Here is a 19,315-nt window from a genome sequence, read left to right as displayed (position 1 = left end):
CATCCGTTTCCCAGAAGGGAACAGAAAATTCAACTTGCAAAAATCAAAATGAGGTTTGTGAAATGGGCTGGGACGTGAGCTCGGGAATTTGAGCTCTTGCGTATTCCTTTTCTACGAATTAAGGAGGTGCCAAGCGCTCCACGAAGATGGTGCTGGGGGCGAGCTCTGCAGCGTGGACACCAGTCCCGTGGGAGCTCGGCTGATGCAGCTGGGCTGGCATGAGATGTTACTCATTGCAGCCAGTGAGGGAACTGGCTGATCCGTTGTCCCATCTGCCTCTCTTCTGTCACACCTTAGAAATGATGTGTAGCGCTTTGCTGGCTGCAGTGATAATGGGTCCCGGTGTTTGAAGGAAGTGGACAAAGCAGCTTGGTGGTTATTAATCTGGTGCCTGTCACTTCTTTCTGCCTTGAGTGTCCAGCAGAAAGATACGGTTTTTGCAAGGCACAGCACTTGGTAGATGTGTTTGAATAGGGAGGTAAACAAGGTCATCCTCAGAAACCCGCTAAGACTTCTAATTTTATACAGTCTGAAAATGCCCAGGAGGCAGAAACATATTCAATTTAAATTAGTAAGTCAGTCTTGGTTATTCATCAGAATAAGTGTGTTTGTGCATTAAGAATAGCTGCTGTGTCTTGGCGCTTCCTCCCATTGTTACGGCTCTTCCTTGAGCAGTGGAAATGTTTTGGGCGGTTTAAATTACATTTACAGTAGTAATTAGGTTTAAGCAACTTTGCAGTTTGCTTATCTAAATATATATCTGTGTCTAAAGAGCGTATGATGTTTTTTTCCTCCTCCTTCACTCCCCCAAGCCATGGCATTGGCAGACAGGGTGGGCAGCTGGAGGCAGTCGTGTATCCAGCCACTGGCGCAGATCTCTGCTCAGAGCTGCTGCTTCTGGGGGTAACGTGATGAAGTGGCTCTGCCTTTGCCAGCCGGCTCGTCCCGCTCCACTGCAGCATCGCATCCCGCTGGGTACCAGGGGTTCCTCCTTCAAACAATGTTTTTTTCTTTTTACTTAAATGTGAGATTAATAGCCATCTGCATGCAGTCTCAGCTTAGGAAGCATCTGTTCTCGCTGTTTGTCCACCTCCTGAAGTCCTAATCCCTCTGTTTGTCACAACTCTGGGGTGCAGTAAAGCAGATTATGTGCTCTGACATACAGCTCGTGGCTGCAGGCGGGTTGGGTTTTACAGCAGGGAGGGTCTGGCCGTTCATCGTCGGGTCTGAGCCACCCTCAGCGTGGGTAGAGCAGGGAGGGCCGAGGGGGTGATGCTGGGCAGTTGGGGAAGGTGCTGCTTTACCTCTGCACTTGCACTGGGTTGGTACCCCGGCTCCCGTGGGCATGCCTGTGTCCCTCCCAGTAGGGTGACAAATCAGGTCTCGTCTCGTGAAGTCAAGTCACGAGCAGAAGCACTTTGTAGGGTCTGAGTGTTGCTGCAACTGTTTCTCGGCAGCTGTTGAGCCCAGAGATGCTTGTTTGATCCCTCGGCTCAGGGCAGAGCGGGGCCAGCCGGCGTTGTGGGGCCGGCTGCTGGGAGCCCGTGCCTGTTCCCCAGCCCTGATTGCAGCTCAGCGCTTCGCCCCGGGCCACAGCCTGGGTGCTGCCTCCCTGGCAGGCTGGGAACGAGCTGGGACTTGGATAATCTCACCGCCTCGGTGACTCCAGAAACTGGAATAATCTCTTAATCTTAATGGGTACACGTGATGGGGATTGGACTAGATGATCTTTCGAGGTCCCTTCCAATCCCTAACATTCTGTGATTCTGTGATTCTGTGATAGGTAACACTGCTTGAGGATTTTCTTGATATGTGACGGGGTGTAGGGGGGATAAATTATTTTCACGCTTTCCTGGTATTAAGTACTCTGTAAAAAAAAAACCTTCTGGAGAAAAAAGAATTGTCTGTTAGGGATTTCGACTGCGTTCAGGTTTTTCCACTCTGCTTCACATTGCAGTGTCTTTCACTTGCATTTGATTTTCACGGTAACAAATTGCTTTGGGGATGCTTGAAAAATGTGATGTTGCTGTAAGATCTTGCGATGCAGCTCGTGAACACGGTGTTCAAGCCGAGCCGAAGGCACTGATGCTGAGCTGTGCCGGGCGGTGTTCAGAGGCAGCTCTCCCAGGCTGGCGGGGGCCCTGCGGTCTGGCAGAGGATTCCTGTAGTCTTTACATCTCCAGCCTGCACGTGCTTCGCCCAGCTGAAATGCCCGGTTATCCAAAAGCATGTTGGATGTTTTTCCCCCCTCCTTTTTGGTCCTGAAAAAATCAGGTTTACTGAGTGAGCCAAGTTGTGTCAGTTGGGCAGGACATGTACGTACCTTCAGAAATAACTCGTGCGCTGAAGCTGTGACGATAACAGCGCTGGGTCTGGACCACTGATTCATTTGAACTAATTGGCTGCTGAGAGCATTGGTATGTCTCTTTGTCTCCATATTTGAGTAAGATTCAGCTCCTGTGATCCAGATGATCTTGTCCTAGTGAGCTTGGCTCATCTCTAATGACGCCAGGAAGGCTGTCCTGGAACATGAAACATGCGGGAGAGCTCGAAACTGGAGTCGGAATATTTATCCTGATTCACTCCGTCCCAAAATGCAGACACAGCTGGGCTTGTGTCCTGTTCCTCCACCTCTTTTCTCACAAGCTAGGAAATAAACTGGCTGGTTATTCCTCTCCAATGCCATGAGTAACTGCAGTCCAGACAGGAGTGAATACGTGAAAGACTGTACGTGGTACTGCAGCCATTGCTATCCACATCAGTAATGCTTGTGTACTGCTTTATATGAGTAATTGAAGCTGAATGTACTGTTAAAGAATTCTGTTTTTATTCTGGATACTTTAAATTCTCCTCAGTTGTGCAACAAGCCTGCCTGAATTACTACTGCTGTGTTAGAAACCTGTGAGGACGAAGCTCGCTCGTACGAGTGACTGGCAGCCTGTCTGTCTGAAAATCTGCTGGGCAAAAAGGACAAGGGGCTGGCTGAAGTTATGAAATGAAATGTAATGAGAAGGAACATGAGTGAGGGATAAAAGAAATGCAGTTATGGGCTGTTGTGCCCATCTGTTTGGAGTACTGGCAGCTTAGATGTGCTTTTGTGTACAGGAGAAGGAATGACCTGAGACGCAGCCGCTTGTTTCAGGGCACGGTGAGCTTGGTGGGAAGCCGTTTGGGAAGGCTGGGTGCTCCCTGGGGAGAAATAACGCTTTCCCGAGCTTGTAAAAACAGCGAAGCTCAGAGCAGCCAAATCCCCTCCCGTAGATGTTTTTGTTGTTGTCCCTCCTTGCTCTCCCATGTCTCAAAACCTGGGCAGTTTGTACGCTCACATGTGATGGTGTAGGCTTCTGTCCGATCGCAGCGTCCTGCGTACCTGGATAAAAGCATCAGAATTGCATTGATTTACTTTTTGCGCATTGCGAAGGGCTTTAGCATTGGATGCTTTTTTTTATAATATGCTGCCTGTATATAATCCAGTGCTGTTGTAAAAGCTGTGGCTCATAGAAGGGCTTTGGTTATAACTGAATTTCACAAGCTGAGATTCTTCCAGGCTGGTACCTTCTGTGGTTTGTCTTGGTTCAGAGCTGATGGAGGAGGAGCTATATGGATAACCTGAGTGTTCCGTTTGATCCCATATGATTCTTATTAGCACCACTTGTAGTGAACAAGCTAAACAAGAAATATAGCACACAATGTATGTGCAAGGGCTGTGGGTCTGTCGGGAGCAGGAGGAAGGCAGTGGAAGCCAGCTCTGACTCCAGCTGTACACAAGAGCTTTCCCACAGGCGTGTTCGGTTACCTGGAGGAAGACTCGCCTCCAGCACGGCGGTACCTCCTCGCTGGAAGGCTGTCCTCTTGCTTCGCTTCACAGCGTCTAAAATTTGGGGGGAAGGAATAAAATTTTGCAGGAATTGGAGGCAAGGAGAAAGAGGAGTGGAGGGGGAAATATCCCACTGATATTTTTTTGCATGCTTAGTGTGGGGAGTTGTAAGAGTCCCAGACTGAATTCCCCTCCCTCCACGTGCCCCGGGGGACTGAAGCTGGGCTGGGGTGTAGCCGAAGGCTGCGATTGTGCCTAAACCGTGGAAAATTGATGTCGTTTAATGTAGCGCGGAGGGTGTTAATCAGGGATCCCTCTCGGACACGGCCAGGGCTCTGCCTACGGGTAGGCTTGGGACAGAGCCTGGGCTGATCCTGCTCTGCGCAGGGTGCGAGGGGGGATCGTGGCAGGAGTTTGGGCAGCAAATCATCTGCCTGTTTGTGAGGTGAGGTGAAAGCGGCTGGACTAAAGCAGTGGCTGGAAAAATAGCTGTATTCATCGGTAAGGAACACAACTGAGATGGGCTCTGCATGCTTTTGTGAGGGATTGTCTCTAAAATAGCTGCTGCTGCCCTTTAAGCCGTTGCGGGCAAAGCAGGCTGAGCCATCGACCCAGACATTGGAAAGGAGGAGCAGGGTTGTTACCTGTGCTGGGGAGGCTGTGCGTGTATTCGTTAGGGAAACTTTAAATACACGACTTGTTTGTCCCTTTGACTTCAGGGTTATGAATATTAGATGTTAGAGGACAGGGGAGTTACAGCAACGCTGTGAAAGCAGGTTTGGTGGAGAGAATAACAAGGAAAGAACAAAACAGCAGCGAGAGGGAAATTTGATTGCTTTAACCCTTCGCTCGCTCAGGGGTTGCTTGTTGATGAGATTTTAAAGAAGGTTCTGGCTCTTGCAAAATGGTCTCTGTGGGTGTTACGGGTTTATGCTGCTCTTTCAACACCGGTGCCTTACATCCAGCTGGGATTTACTCACTGCTCAGCTCTGGCAGGAAATGCTGAGTTTGCTTTTTTTTAATAAGCACTCTGTTTTTTTGCTGCCCCCCCCCCAAGTCCCCAGGCAGATACTTTGTGCTTTGCTTGATGTTCTCTTCCTTCGGAGAAGTGCGCTTCTGAGGAGCAAATACGCTCTTTGACTCCTCCTTCCCAGGGCTGCTTGTGGGAGTTACTTTTTCACGCAGCTGAGGCTTGAGTTAATATTTACAAGCCTTAACTTCAGTGCAGGCTTGGAAATAACTCCTTGCTGTTTTCTGCCCTCCTCCGAGGGCTGGATGCTGGCTCTGGGCTGCGTCCTTCAGCCCGCGTCCCAGGCGTGGGCGGCTCAGCCCCGGGCACCGCTGCCTTGAAGGCTCAGGTGGATTTACCGACACTTCTACTGGGTCCCTCCGGGCGGGTGGATGCGGGGAGGGGGCAGAGGATGCTCGCAGCCACCTGGTCGGCACCTCGCAGGTGACGAGGAGCGGCTCTTCGTTATCAGCTCCGCGACTCGACGGTGGAGGGCACGGGTGGGCTGACCGCCGCTCTCCTCCTCATCTGGACATGGACAAGCGTGGCATGTGCGGCTCCGGGGTGGCCAGGGGTGGCATCCCCAGGCCCCGGGTGGTGTCGGTGCCTGGCAGGTACGGAGAGCGGTCGCGGCTGCACGGGTGATGGCTGCTCTTCTTCCTCCCGAAGGCAGAGCACAGAGGGAGGGCGATGACTGGGGCAGGACAGGGGGAAACAAGGTACGTTTCCAGAGGTGAGCAGGCTATAATATGCTCTTTAAAACTGTGCTTTGACTGCCTTGATCATGACATGAAGCCTATTAATTGGGATCAGTGCAGCGAGCTGTGGAAGTGGGACCCGGGGGGTGCGTGCGTGGCTGGGGGGGCTGAAATGCAGCTTGTGTGTGTCCTTGTGATTCAGTGGTAACGCTGCCCTGGCAGCCTGCGGGGCTTGAGGGCTGTTCAGCGATTTGTAGAACCGCATATTTATAACTATTGCGCCAAGCACACGGACTGAAGGACACAACTGAAAATGGAACTGCTTCGCTTGACACACACTGTACCATTTCTGTGCTTAAATGGCATTAAATGACTTAAGATTTCATCTAACATGTATTTGCATCGGCTTAGTAATTGCACCAAGTTTCAGAACGTCTCCCTGCTGCAGTTACCAAAACCTGTTGATTTTGTGTGAATGTACTCACAGTGACTTTATTTCTAACCGTAGCTCACTTTTTCATGTTTCTGTCTGACTTCTCCTTTTCCTGGTCTGCTTTGACCTTGTGTGTAGGAGCAAGAAAGGAAATCTTTAAAAGATCCCTGGCAAAATTCAAGTTTAAAAAAAATAAAAATTAATAATAATATTAGGGGGAATGACGCAGGAATAATATGCTAAATTACTTTAAAATTACCCGTGTGTAAGAGAACTAGGCTAGCACCTCGAGTATTGCAGGGTTTCTTTGATAAAAATTGAAATATTCAGTAACAACTCATGTTTTTTGCCAAACAAGTTAGTTGAGGTCCAATGTCTGTACTGGTGCCAGAACACCTCTGTGGTCAGGTCTGAAGAGGTGCTACAGCAGGAACCCCAGATGTGCTCATGAACTTGGACCAAAACACTTAACTCCTGGCAAATGGCAATTCACATCTCTTCATTTGGACTCACCAGCAGGTGAAACACATCCCATATGTGTAACTGAGCCGTGCTGCTAGGATTGACCTAAAACACGCCTGTACAAGAAGGTGATGATATGCCAACCATCCTGGTTTTCTAATTAATTTACATTAATGACTGTGTATTTCTGCAGCAGTGACTGTGGCATGCTCCTTGGTTCCCATTCAGACACCTCCTGCCTTACCTGGCCGTGGTGGTGTCGTGCCTCCAAAGCACCGCTGAGAAAAAGCCCTTGCCAAGCCAGCTCTGCTCCTCTCGGTGTTGTAAAGCTCGTGGTACGTGGGATGGCTGGGTCGGTGGCCCTGGGCTCACAGGCAGCCTCCAGTTATTAGTTACAGAATTAGTTATAAATTTCAACCAAGGGGAGGCTTTTCATGGCAATGTAATGGCCAAGCACTTTGTCTTATGTGTGATAACTCTTACCTGAGAAATCCCAAGCAAGGAGCTTATGACTGTCATTCCCATCTTCCTGCATCCCTGAACCTCTCCTGCGTGGAGCACAGCTGGATTCCAGCACATCTCTCAACCCCTCCTTACTGTGTGCTGCTCAGCAGGTTGCTCCTGTGACCTCTTCGAAGTCTCTTGCCTGTTCCCATACATCTGAGCAACAACTTATAGTTACTCATTCTCTGCTGTGATGTAAGTACAGCTGGTAGAATGGGCTACAAGAAGAAATAAGAACGAGTTCTATCGTCCTGATTTACTCTAAGTTCAACATTAAAGAAGTTGTAGGACAAATATTTAGTATGCGTGAATCTGCTTGTGTAAAAGGCCTTTGCGTTAATGAACGGTCACACAAAAAATAAGTTGGAGCATTTTATAAAGGATCCAAACACACTAGCAGGCTTTCTTCTGGAAGCCACACTGTCCCTTACCCCCTTTGTCTCTAAGCCGGGCAGCTGAGGTGTGTAGAGGTTGAGCATCTTGCCTGAAGTCACAGCAGGGATGGAAATAAAGTCAGGGCGTCTCGTCTGACGTAACGGCAGCGTGTTTTGAGGATGCGTTCAGCGTCTGGGGGGTATTGACTCATTCTGGCCTGGGTAAGATCCCTGGCAGTGGGTGCTGTAGGGCTGTGACAGCCAAGTCACCAAAGGGCAGTGAGTCCGTGCCAGCCGCGCCGTGGGAATCCTGTGCACAGGCTTGAGGGAGCCTGAGGCAGCTTCTGTCCCCAGGTCAGGGTCATGGGTGAGAACAAGTGTGCGTGAGCTCCTGTCTGTAGCCAGTGCCACTGGGCTGTGGGTTTTGCAGCCCCACGCTCTAACTGGGCTCTGGGTTTTGCAGCCCCACGCTAACCAGTCTGTGGGTTTTGGCATCCTGGCGTTGTGCTGATAGGTGGAACTTGAATGGCAGGTTGGATCTTTGTGGCTGCTGGACGGACAAAGCTGCTTGTGTGTTTAGATTAACATGGATTCAGTGGAGTGTGTGAAGATGGAAGTAGGGATGAGAATGCCACCTTTTAATTAGTGGGTCCCATACAATCATCCAGTATATCGGGCTTATCAATTCACAACCGCATTAGAGAGCGCAGTACTCCCCAAGCTGTGCTTTGGCCAGGCACCTCTTCCTCGCGGCCGGATTTCCGTGTCGGTGCAAGGCCTTTCCTGTTTGGCTCAGCGCAGGGAAAGTGAACAACGGGCTCCTCTGCGGTGACCTTATGGTGAAACAAAAAACGCACATACAGAGAGCGTGGCTTGTGTCTTCTGAGGCCAAAACAAACTCTAGCGTGATGGGACAGACACCCAGCGAACAGACTAAGCTGAACATGGCTTTGCATGTTTTTAATTTGGCTGTGTCTGCATGGGATTATCAATCCGGTGTTTGTTCTGCTCTGAGTTTCGGTCTGAGACACCTCCAGGCAGATCTGTAATTACAGGCAAATTTCGCTGTTACTTAGCTGGCTTGTTTAGACCCTTACTAGGCAGAGTGGAGACAAGTCTACTCCTGATGAAGACCTGAGACACAGATGTTGAGATGGAGTTTCTTTGCCCTTAAATACTTTGATAGAAATACTTATTGTCAGGTAAGTTATAACCTGTGTGTTATTTAAAACTCCCAGTGCTGTGGTGGGGGTAACCATTTGGGTCCAGCCCAGAAAGCGATGGAGGTGCTCAGCTAAAGCAACGTGTTACACACAAGCATCAGGATTCAAGTCTTTTACTCCATGTAGTACTGGGCAAAGGATCATTCTGTCTTTCGAGGGCTGGAGCACCTCTGCTATGGAGACAGGCTGAGAGAGTTGGGGCTGTTCAGCCTGGAGAAGAGAAGGCTCCAGGGAGACCTTCTAGCACCTTCCAGTACCTGAAGTGGGCCTACAGGAAAGCTGGAGAGGGGCTTTTTACAAGGGCATGGAACGATAGGACGAGGGGGAACAGTTTTAAACTGAAAGAGGGGAGATTTAGATGAGGTATCAGGAAGAAATTCTTTGCTGTGAGGGTGGTGAGACACTGGCCCAGGTTGCCCAGAGAAGCTGTGGCTGCCCCCTCCCTGGCAGTGTTCAAGGCCAGGTTGGATGGGGCTTGGAGCAACCTGGTCTGGTGGAAGGTGTCCGTGCCCGTGGCAGGGGGGTTGGAACTAGATCATCTCTAAGGTCCCTTCGAACCCAAACCATTCTGTGATTCTGTGATTCTGATGTTACTAGGGATGCCAGGACAGGAGCTGGGGAGTGCCTTGTTGTTGTTGGGGTGAGGGAAGGCTGGATCTGGCATGAAATACTCCACGCATGCAGAGCAATGTGGCATGTCCTCTTTATCCCTTGCAGAACAGGCTTCTTCACAACAACCTGAACTGACGCTGCTCCCCGAGCTGCTTGCATAATGGCAGATCTTGATGAACTGATTGCTGTGTTACTGACAACAAGCTGTAATCTTATTAGCAAACCGTAGTAGTGACATCTGAGCTATTCTTGCTAGTGCCGTAGAGACAGACCTTCAAGTGTGCCGTCCTGTGGGTGCAAAGTCCTTGATGAAATGCCTTAATGCGAACATAAGTGGTGGCTGGCAGCAGTGCTGTATAAAATAGCCTGGGCTGGAGGTGCCGTGACTTCTCGTAGGGGATGCTCTCGGTGAAACTACTTTGTATATGAGCAAATCCCCCATGGTTAGAGATATGCAAAGACGCGTGTCAGCAGTGGCAGCCCGCTTCTAACATCACTTTAATCCTGGCTCTTCAGCTGCTTTTGTTTAGTTAAGCCAGGGAAAGTAAGGCATGGTAAGAGTACATCAGGTAAGTTACTGTTCATCGCTGCCGCAGTAATTTGATAAGTAGTCTGTCTTTATTTTCATGGTCTGGTCCAAGGAGTTTGAACCAGCCATATGCTTTTCATTTTCTCCTAAGAGTAAACTTCAGTTTTGCTTTTTTGCTGCTTCTTGTGGGGAGGCGGAAGGAATTGGTAGTCTGTGGTGTTTGTGCTTTGTGTACAAAATGTGGGGGATTGTAAGGGTAACAAAGCCAGGCTTTAAAGATTTGCAGTGGAGCTTTCTTCTGATTTAGACCTTTGGTAGGAAAGTTGTGCAGTTTGTATCCATGAGGCATCTCCTGGGTAAATTTGCTCTCTCTGTGTTGGGAATGGAGTCTTGTGCAAGTCTGTCTGTCTGAAAGAAATAGCTGATTATGCATATTTCATCCAAGATTTTGATAATAAGTAGATTGACTTCTTTCATAGAGGGAATTGTTCTCATATTAACATTATGTATCTTTGAAAGGCTGAGGTTTAAACGATCAATACTTTCAGTAAGCAAAATATGTCTGTATTTTCTGTAGATACAGCTATAGATATGACTGCTTCAGGATTTTCTCCAGTCTTTCAGATATTCCTATCTGTTGTTTCTGGATGCCTTTATCCTACTATATGCTTTTAAACAAGAAAACTTATCACGTTATGAACTGTGATGGGCTGATCTTTAGGTGATTCTTTCTTTTCAGAATTAACTACACAGTTCTTCATTGGGTTTAAACTGCTTGCTTAGAGTAGGAACTTGGAAGCAATGTAAAGAGGGACTTTTTCCTGCCTGGGATTTTTTTTGTTGTTGTTTCTTTTAATCTTGTGCTTTTGTACCCATCGATTGTTTCTGACCTTGAAGTGAATTGAAAGCCAGTAAGCTGTGCGTGTGTTGTGAAGCTAACATGCTTTTGTTCTCTTAGTGTCTTTATCTGTCAAAATACTGCAACCAGTTGATAAATAATTTCTCACTTTTTTCTTTGTCCTTTCAAAAGAGCTTGTGTTTCATGCTAGTGGTCTGACTTGCTATGGTGCTATGACTTGGTGTGCTGCTCCTAATGTGCTCTTGAGGTTAATTCGGACCCCTTCCACCTGTTTCTTTGTTTCATGTGTGCCTTTGTGCTTGCTTCAGGTCTTTGGAAATGCCTTTAAAAACTAGGTGCTTGTGTGTGGAAGGACTGCCCTGTATAACTTAATTCTTCTGTTCTTGTGGCCTTTTTCTCATCTTAGTTTTTCTGGAAACGGTATTAAAGGAATTGCATTTTCTTGGCTTACACTTGTCACCTCCTGTTCTGTTTGACATGCTTGAGAAGGAACCTCTTTATTTATTCATCTGCTAGAGAGGTATTTCAATGAGGGGAGGATGTTGAGCAAGCAGTGAAATAGTCTAGGCAGCTACAGATCCTTTGAGAAGCTCTCTGACAGGAATGATTCAAGCCTGGAATGAACAAATGCATAGCAACAGTGTTTATTTTATTTTGATATTCAAGAGGGCCAAGAGTTGCATGAGTGTTTGCCATATATTTGCTGTGTGTTGACAGTATCTAGGAACAGATCAAAAACTACTCTGAGACTGTATATTCTAGCCCAGGACCGGTGAGCAACCAACACTTGGTCAGTGCTATGCAGATCTTGCTAAGGGCTACCAGTCCTCTACACGGAGAGGACTTAGAGAAGAAGTAATAAGAAAATGAACCATATAAGGTCAGTGCTAGTCTAATTTCTCCTAAGACTGCTGTTAATAATGTTAAGTCAGGGTTAGACTGAAGGTGGTGTGGAGTCAGCTGAATGAATCTTGAGCCATATTAAAACTAACTCTGCTCATAAACAAGAGGAGAAGGTTGCATTAGGATGGTCAGTCTTACCACAGAGTCATTCCTTTATGGCTGACCTTAACTAGGTCTTTCTGCCAGTTTGCTTTTTGTTGGGTTAATTTTTAAAACTTTATGATCTTCAGCTTTTTGTTGCATTGACAGTGCAACTGAGTGAACTTGATTATTCCAGCTACTCTCTGCCCAGTTGCAACTTAGCGATTAATGTTTTAAGCCAACAATCTACACTTTCAATCTAAACTCTTGCTATGTTTATACGTCATAGATTGCCCTCCGTTGACTTGGGAATGCAATGAGGAAGAACAGTCTTATAGGTGCACTGAATCTAAAATTAACCTTCCACCTGGGTGGTTGGATTTGTAAAGTGCTGTGCAGTGTGTTCAAGAAAAAAATATTTAGACCAGAGAATAAAATGCTTTCTAAATTTACAAGCCTGACTTTTGCTTTGATGTTGTCCTGTGAGACAGGAACAACAGCACTGGCTTAGGACTTGTAGAGCTAGGCTTTGGATCCTACTACTGCTGTGTAGAGCTGCTATGTGACATTAGCATCCTGCACCTTGGTGAGATAGGGTTTAGTGCATCAGTCCATTAGGTTCTTGAGGAAAAAAAGTTAGGATGGCTTTTGGGCTGTTTGACGCACACGTAGTTGAAATATGGCTGTCCTAGAGCAGGCATATAGCGTGACTGGTGGTGGAGCTTTTTGGTGCAAGCACTAATAGATCATCTGTATTTTCAGCTGTGGAAGAGAGCAAAATAACTGTGGGTGGTACAGAAGCACGTGTCAGTGGGATAGGGGTACAGCAGTTAGCTGTTATCTGGCAAAACTGTATCCTACACCAGCACTATATTGTCTTGATATGGACTGGTACAGGATCTGGTACTGGGCAAGTCATGCAGAACATCTAAGTCAAGAGTCACCATTCTGAAAGAGCTGAAGACTGTATTTATCTAATCCTCTTAGGAGAAGGCTGTCAGCAAATGTGAGAAAATGGAGAGGACTACTAAAGATGAAGAGTTAATGTGAGGGATTTGATCTAAATAGTTAACTCCTAATGGGTAAAGATAGAAGTAAAAAGTTGAAAGGGGAAATAATGGTTTGGGATGGTAGCTATAGTAGAACTGAGAGAGATGAGCATGAACTATGAAGGTATAAAATTATTTTAAAAAATGTTAGGTTGACTATTTAAGTGCTTTACCAGGCTGTAAAGTGGTATCGCAACTGGAGGCCTGTTATTTGGATATCCAGGAGTAGGAATGGGGAGAGGGAAAGGTGGGGATGGGCACTAAACAAGCAGATCACCTCTGCTCTTGTCAGAGGTGGGCTGGGTGGTGTAGTAGCTCCTTTCAATCTTTAACTTTTGTGTTCCTGTAAAGCAAACAAACAAAACCTTCTTATTCTTGTTCTCAATGCCGTTGCTGGCTCCAGATGTTCCAGGAATGATGGTTATTGCTTTAGTTCTGACCTTTAGAAGAGAAGGGCTGCCTATCCAACTTGAGATACTCTATGATTCTATGTTAGAAAAAGGTATGAGCATAATACGCATGCGTATGTGTAAATATAAGTGCAGAATATCCTCCAACACAGGCCTCTTGGTTGGTAGATCTTCAAATTTAGTCTTTTATGACTTGAAATGCTTCTTATAACAGGAGCGAGTTAATGCCAGAACTGCTAATAATGACTTTCTGGAATGAAAGGAACTAAAACTTTCCAGATATTTTGCTGTCTCTAACTTTCAAAGTCCTTCTAGAGCTGGGAGGCTAAATTGCGTTTGATGGTTGTTTTGTTGTCATGGTTTTCAAGGTGTCGACTTGATGTGCCTTTTTTTTTTTTTTTGTTGTGAGACTAGAAAGCAATTCCGATCTGTGTTTGGTGGTGGCTGTTCACAGGTGTTTTTCCAACCATCCAGAGTTACCGCAGTGTGCAGTCCCTTTAATTTTGTAATCATGAGTTGAACCATTGAGGTGTTTTCACAAGTAGGTTCCACTTATCCCTTTTTTTTTAAGTCTTTAAAAAAAGATATACAGCAGGGTTTAAATGGCTTGTAACCCTTTGAAGTGAATTAAAATTCATTTTGGGAGAGGCATTATTTTATGAACTGATGAGAACTTCACAACTTTCTACAGAGAGGTTCAAAGCTGAACGAGGCCAGTCTGGGACTTTGGCCGCCCATGAATTAATCAGCAGGGCAGTAAGAAAATTCTGTACATTTGGGTTTCCCAGGACACTTGTGCTGTTTCACAGCTGAAAAATCTGGTCTGGGCAGCAAAAGAGGGCCTTAAACATCTGAGTTGTTTATTGCATGAGCTGAAGTGGAGGAGACGGAGCTGTGCCGGTTTTTGCATACGGAGGACAAGCCTACTGGGTTCAGTCTGCTGTGGCTAGGAGTTGTCGGGCTCGCAGAAGGAGCCAGATAATCAGAGCACATGTGCACCAAGCTCAAAACATCTTGGTTGGTTGTAAATGTAGAGGGAACCTGTGCAGGTTTGCAGGGGAGTCATGGAATCAAGTGTGGGAGTGGTAGGTGGTGTCTCAGAGGTCGCTGGAAGGACAGCATCAGACCACCCGTGTTGATGCTGTGTCCTCTCGCGTGTTTGGACAGCAGTTTTTTCCTCTACTCTAGGGGATTTGATCCCAACCTTGTCTGTTATTGCTAATCACTAACCAAAGGAAGTCGAACACTTACCTCTGTTTGGCTTTTGTTGCAGTCATTAATCAACAAAGACCGCTGTATTGTGAATGCCGTGTCTGAATATGTGTAGCTTAACCTCTCTCTCCTTATCTCTTCCTCTCTCAGTACCAGAAATTGCCCTTGCAAAATGAGCCAGCTTCCTCCGAAGAGTCCTTTGGCATCCCCGGTGTCAGAGGGCACGAGTTCCAGGGTAGAGTCTTTGGACAACTTGTCAATGGACAGTTTTTGGCTGGAAGTAGAGAACATTAAGCAGAGCGTTGAAGCCGAGCAAGAGGAATGCAGCCTTGCAGATGTCAAAACACAAGAGGGTAGGTTGCCAAAAATGTCGGGAGTGGGGGGAGGAAGATGGACATGTTAGAAAATTTGCTTATGCATCTGAATGATTTAGAAGCGTGTTGGAATATGGTTGGAATATTACCAGTCAAACCAGAGATATCTATATTTTTTTCTTGGGTGGTGGGTAATACCCTGTGGAAGGGGAGCGCTGGCCTGGCCTGGTTTCAGCTTCTGAAACAAAGCTGGCTCTAAAGGTCGGTCAGGAGCACATTCAAGGCTCCAGATTTGTTCAAACACAGGCTCTCGCTCCCCGAGCAGGTGGCTGTACAGTAAACACGCTGTGATAGCTGATGGTGCTTTGGAAGGCTTGTTTGTGTACGTGGTTCTGAGACTTCATCGTAGTGGCTTTTATGAGAGGTGATTCTGTGGCAGGCAGACTTTTTCCCCTCTAATTCACTGCTCAAGAAAGCATAATAAACATCCAGAATGACTTTGAGTCCATCCACACAAGGTTTTTCTTATATACCTCCTTTTTTTTTCCCCTCTTTCTTTTGAAGACTGCTTCATGTGTATGGGGTGTTTCTAATGAGCTTTCTGTAGCGCCATGTTACCCAGTATTTTGGAATAACTGGAACCTGGACCAATTGCCTTGTGACATGGGAGGTACAACATCCTGGGCTGTTAGAGCAGGATGGGGAGATCATCATCCCTGTCTGCTGTAGTAGGCAAGACACAGTAAACATTAAGGTCTGCTGTTAGTGGCCCTGCATAAAGGATGTAAGTTTGTTTTTTAGAACTGGAAGAGATACAGAAGTGACTCGGAAAATGAGTGCGCCAGGAAGGAGAGTCTGGAAAAGAGGCCATGCTGTGAGATGAAAGGCTGGCTGGGATGTCCCAAACACTGATATGCTGGAGGCAATTCGATTACTGTGTGTAAGCAGGGACGCATGGAAAAGTGTCTTTTAATGCTGTATATTAATCTAGCAGACAAGAGCTGACTGCTTAATTGGCCATTGAAACTAGACAGACCTGAAATAATGCTCCGAGGAGCGAAGCCTTCCCGGCAGGCTGGGAAGGAGGTGCGGCACGCTCAGCACCCCGGTGCCTTCTGCAAAGGAGCTCAGGCAAATAAGTGGTGTGCTGGAAGCGTAAGTAGCGAGGGGAGACTTCAGATGGTGTGGGTGCAGGAAGCTGGACTTGGCTGGTGCCTTTTGGCTTTCATGTCTCTGCAATTTATGGTTGGAGCACTGTGAGGTGGCAACGCAGCACAGAGGCTTCAGGGCTCCTCGGAGCCAAGGGCAGTGTCGCTCTTTGCATAAAGCCCGAGAAGCTGTGCTTGGGCAGTGGCCAACAGCTCTGGCTGGAGACAGCGTGGCTCAACCTGGCAAACACCTGATAGGAATCGCAGGACGAGGACAGCGTGGAGGCTACGTGCAGATAAGGCGTTGCAAAAATGCTGACCCAGTTGGAGAACGCAGGTTTCCTGCGCAAGCCCTGGCTGAGGGGTGGTGTAATGGGAAGCTGCTTGTGACCTGGTGTTAGTGGGAGGCCAGCGTGTAACTTCGCGGAAGAGCTGGGTCAGCTGAAAGGTGCTGATGGTGCTTGTGGCCTCACTGACAGTTGAAGGGGGCAGAAAGTAGCTTTTCCCTGAAATAGGAGCAGCAACGTCCTTTCCTTGCTGTCTGCTGTTCATCCAGCTCTCTCCAAGGTCTGACAGTGCAGCACACTGGTAACGTACGCACTCGGTGCAGCAGTGCCACTACAATATCTGCCAGCATCCTTAGAGCAGGTAATTATGTCTGAGAAGTGTCTGCAAAGAGTGATTCTTCTCTACCTTTGAAAACTATATAGGAAGTTCTGCTTAATGTTTAGTCTGAAGTTGTAGGATGTTTAGCTGTCCTTCAACTTTTTGGAAACTGAATGCTTCATTATGAATGCTGGTTTTGGCTGGCTTATGTTTCAGGTAAGTTTTTGGAACTGGTGTTAATTAGTTTTGCAAAATTTATTCCCAGTTGTGCCACCCTGAAATGCTTCTTGTCTGGAACTCAAAGTAAATCTTAGCAGCTCTTCAGGCTTAAACCTGCAGCTCAGCTTCTGTGGACCTCTCAGTTCTGACCTGCTTCTCTCTGATTTCCCACTTCTGCCATAAATAACCTATTTTGCTGGTTTCCTTTTGTGTTACTGGCAAACAGAACTGGGCCAAAAATATTAAACAGAGGAATCGCAATCTGGTGCCTTGGCATCAGATGGGGCAGCAGGCTCACACGGCTGTCTGATTCAGGGGCTGCTGTTTAGCTTTGTGGATTAGATTAGTTTCCTGTTATGACTGGAATTGGGTATTTTCAAAATTTGCAAGCAATACACTTCCTTTGGTTCCCAAAGACAAAACAAACCAGAAGTCTTTTGTGCTCTGTGCTGCTGTGAACCCAGGGATGTAGGACCGATAGCTGTACAGTGAGGAGTCGCAAACGGGACCACAAGCACATGAGCAGTGCTGGGGGGATGCTCTTACCTGTTCGCTTCTGTAGAACCAGACATGGGAAATGACCAAAACTTAAGACCATGTGGGAAGGCTAGCCAGTTGGCTAGAAGATTAATTAAAGGAAACACTTCACTTCAGGTCTGACCCAATTTATTGTGGTGTGATGCTGAAAAAAGCTCTGGTTCATTAGAGCGCCTAAGAACACAAAGAGCGTGCTCTGAAGGCTGGAAAGAGTTTTAGTGGAGTCACAACATGATTTTCCAAGTTGCATGAATACAGAAGTTTCCCCAGAAAAATTGAAATTTAATTTTGGAAGAAGAGCTGCATGGCTTTTTTTCTTGTTGATGCAGCAATAATAAAACTTTGCCTGAGCAGCGGTGATAACTGCGGAGATACCAGTTTGCACAGGAAAGAAAGAGTGGGAATGAACTGTTCTGTTCCAGTCAATTCAGTTGTGATATTTCTGTTTCCCACTATAACCTTTGGTAGAGCTCTGCTGGAGCTGCCCGCAGTGAATGAATGTGGTATGTAGAATTGAAAAGATAAAGGCTTTGTGGTGTTCACTGTGTTAAAGTTAAAGCCACCTGCTAAATTGCTTCTTTTATCCCTGGATTTCAAGGAGCTGCCTTGCTCAGGGCACTTTCTCACTTGCACAAAGGGCTCATCCCATAAGGAAAAAATCGTCTTTTATGTTTCAAGTGCGACTTTGTATATATTGAAGAATGAAGTGGAATTGAGCTCGTTTGAGTTATGCTGCTGTACTGTCTCCAGGCTTCTCACACTTCATTCTGGAACTGGAAAGGTCTTTAATTTTCGTGATGTTTTCAATAGGTACAGACATAAAGCGAAGGCACAGAGTGAGAATAACATTTTTGCTTTTGTTGAATGACTGTATGGATACAAATCCAGTTAAAAAGGTAAAGAATAGGGATGGTGCGTACAAATAGTTCTGCAAGTACATGAAATAAAATACATTTGAATCTACCAGATCAGTGTCTGGATATTAAAAAAAAAAAAAGTTGTTGATACATAGGCATGCATATAGATAAATAAAAATTAAAAGAAATAGCCAAATAATTGGGAAAAGTACAAATGCCAAATGTGCAATGTTGTGTGTTGTGGCTTCCCGCAGACCTTTTGTCCATCCTCAAAGATGTCAGAGGATCGGGTGTGCTGCAGAGGGAGGCTCTGCCATTCATTCCGCGTTTGCCGTGCGCTGCCAGAGCTCCCTGTGCACAGAGAGTCCACGTAAAGGCAGATTTAACCAAGTGCATCTGACTTTCCTCCCATGTCCTGTGAAAGCCCCCACTGGGTTCAGTCCCTGTTGCAATCCTTGTGCTAGATACCATGCAGAGTCACACTTGTGCCCTCTTTCTGCCCAGCTTCTGAGGGGGCCTGCGTTCCTGGCAATATCTGTGCATCCATAGTTTTTTCTTCTCTTTTTCCTCACCTTGGGTGAAGAGAAGGGAGTATGCGGGCAGTTATAGCTGCCTAAAGTGCTGTATCTCCTCCAGTTTCACCCCGATACCCAGCTTGGTAGCTGGGATTAGGGCTAAGATTTTGAGACCTGCCGTGTCTTCCTAACAAAGATGCATCTCCCTTCCAGCGATGTCCCATTGCCACCCCAGAAAGAGGATGGCTCAGGCATCTGGTTTTCTGCCTCTGAAGTGTTTCAAGCACTCCAGTTAGAGAATCCCAGACTGGTTGGGGTTGGAAGGGACCTTTGGAGATCATCCCGTCCAACCCCCTGCCAAAGCAGGGTCACCCAGAGCACGTTGCACAGGGTCGTGTCCAGGTGGGTTTTGAATATCTCCAGAGAAGGAGACTCCCCACCCTCCCTGGGCAACCTCTGCCAGGGCTCTGGCACCCTCACAGTAAAGAAGTTTTTCCTCATATTCAGATGGAACTTCCCATGGTTCAGTTTGTGCCCATTGCCCCTTGTCCTGTCACTGGGCACCACTAAGAAGAGTCTGGCCCCATCCTCTTGACACCCGCCCCTAAGGTATTTGTAAGCATTGATAAGATCCCCCCCTCAGTCTGCTCTTCTCCAGGCTGAACAGCCCCAGCTCCCTCAGCCTCTCCTCGTAAGAGAGATGCTCCAGTCCTCTGACCATCTCCGTACCCCTCCACTGGACTCTCTCCAGTAGTTCCTGGTCTGTCTTGAACTGGGGGGCCCAGAACTGGACACAGTTACTCCAGGTGTGACCTCACCAGGGCAGTATAGAGGGGGAGGAGAACCTCCCTCGACCTGCTGGCCACACTCTTCCTCATGCACCCCAGGACACCATTGGCCTCCTTGGATTGGCCAATTGCTGTTGTCCTTTCTCTTCTCACTCA

General features: G+C 47.1%; 1 protein-coding gene across 1 annotated transcript in view; it reads left to right on the top strand.

Moving 5' to 3' along the window:
- The window catches only part of ARHGAP40 (Rho GTPase activating protein 40), a 41,289-nt gene that overhangs the window by 9,253 nt on the left and 12,721 nt on the right, over positions 1 to 19,315 (top strand). The window contains exon 3 of the mRNA XM_068419604.1: positions 14,326 to 14,528. Within this exon, the coding sequence (XP_068275705.1) occupies positions 14,326 to 14,528 (203 nt within the window). The remainder of the gene's footprint in view (positions 1 to 14,325; positions 14,529 to 19,315) is intronic.

This window comes from Nyctibius grandis, chromosome 28, assembly GCF_013368605.1.
Source record: "Nyctibius grandis isolate bNycGra1 chromosome 28, bNycGra1.pri, whole genome shotgun sequence".
NCBI lineage: Eukaryota > Metazoa > Chordata > Aves > Nyctibiiformes > Nyctibiidae > Nyctibius > Nyctibius grandis.
This window is presented reverse-complemented; position numbering and strand designations above follow the sequence as displayed.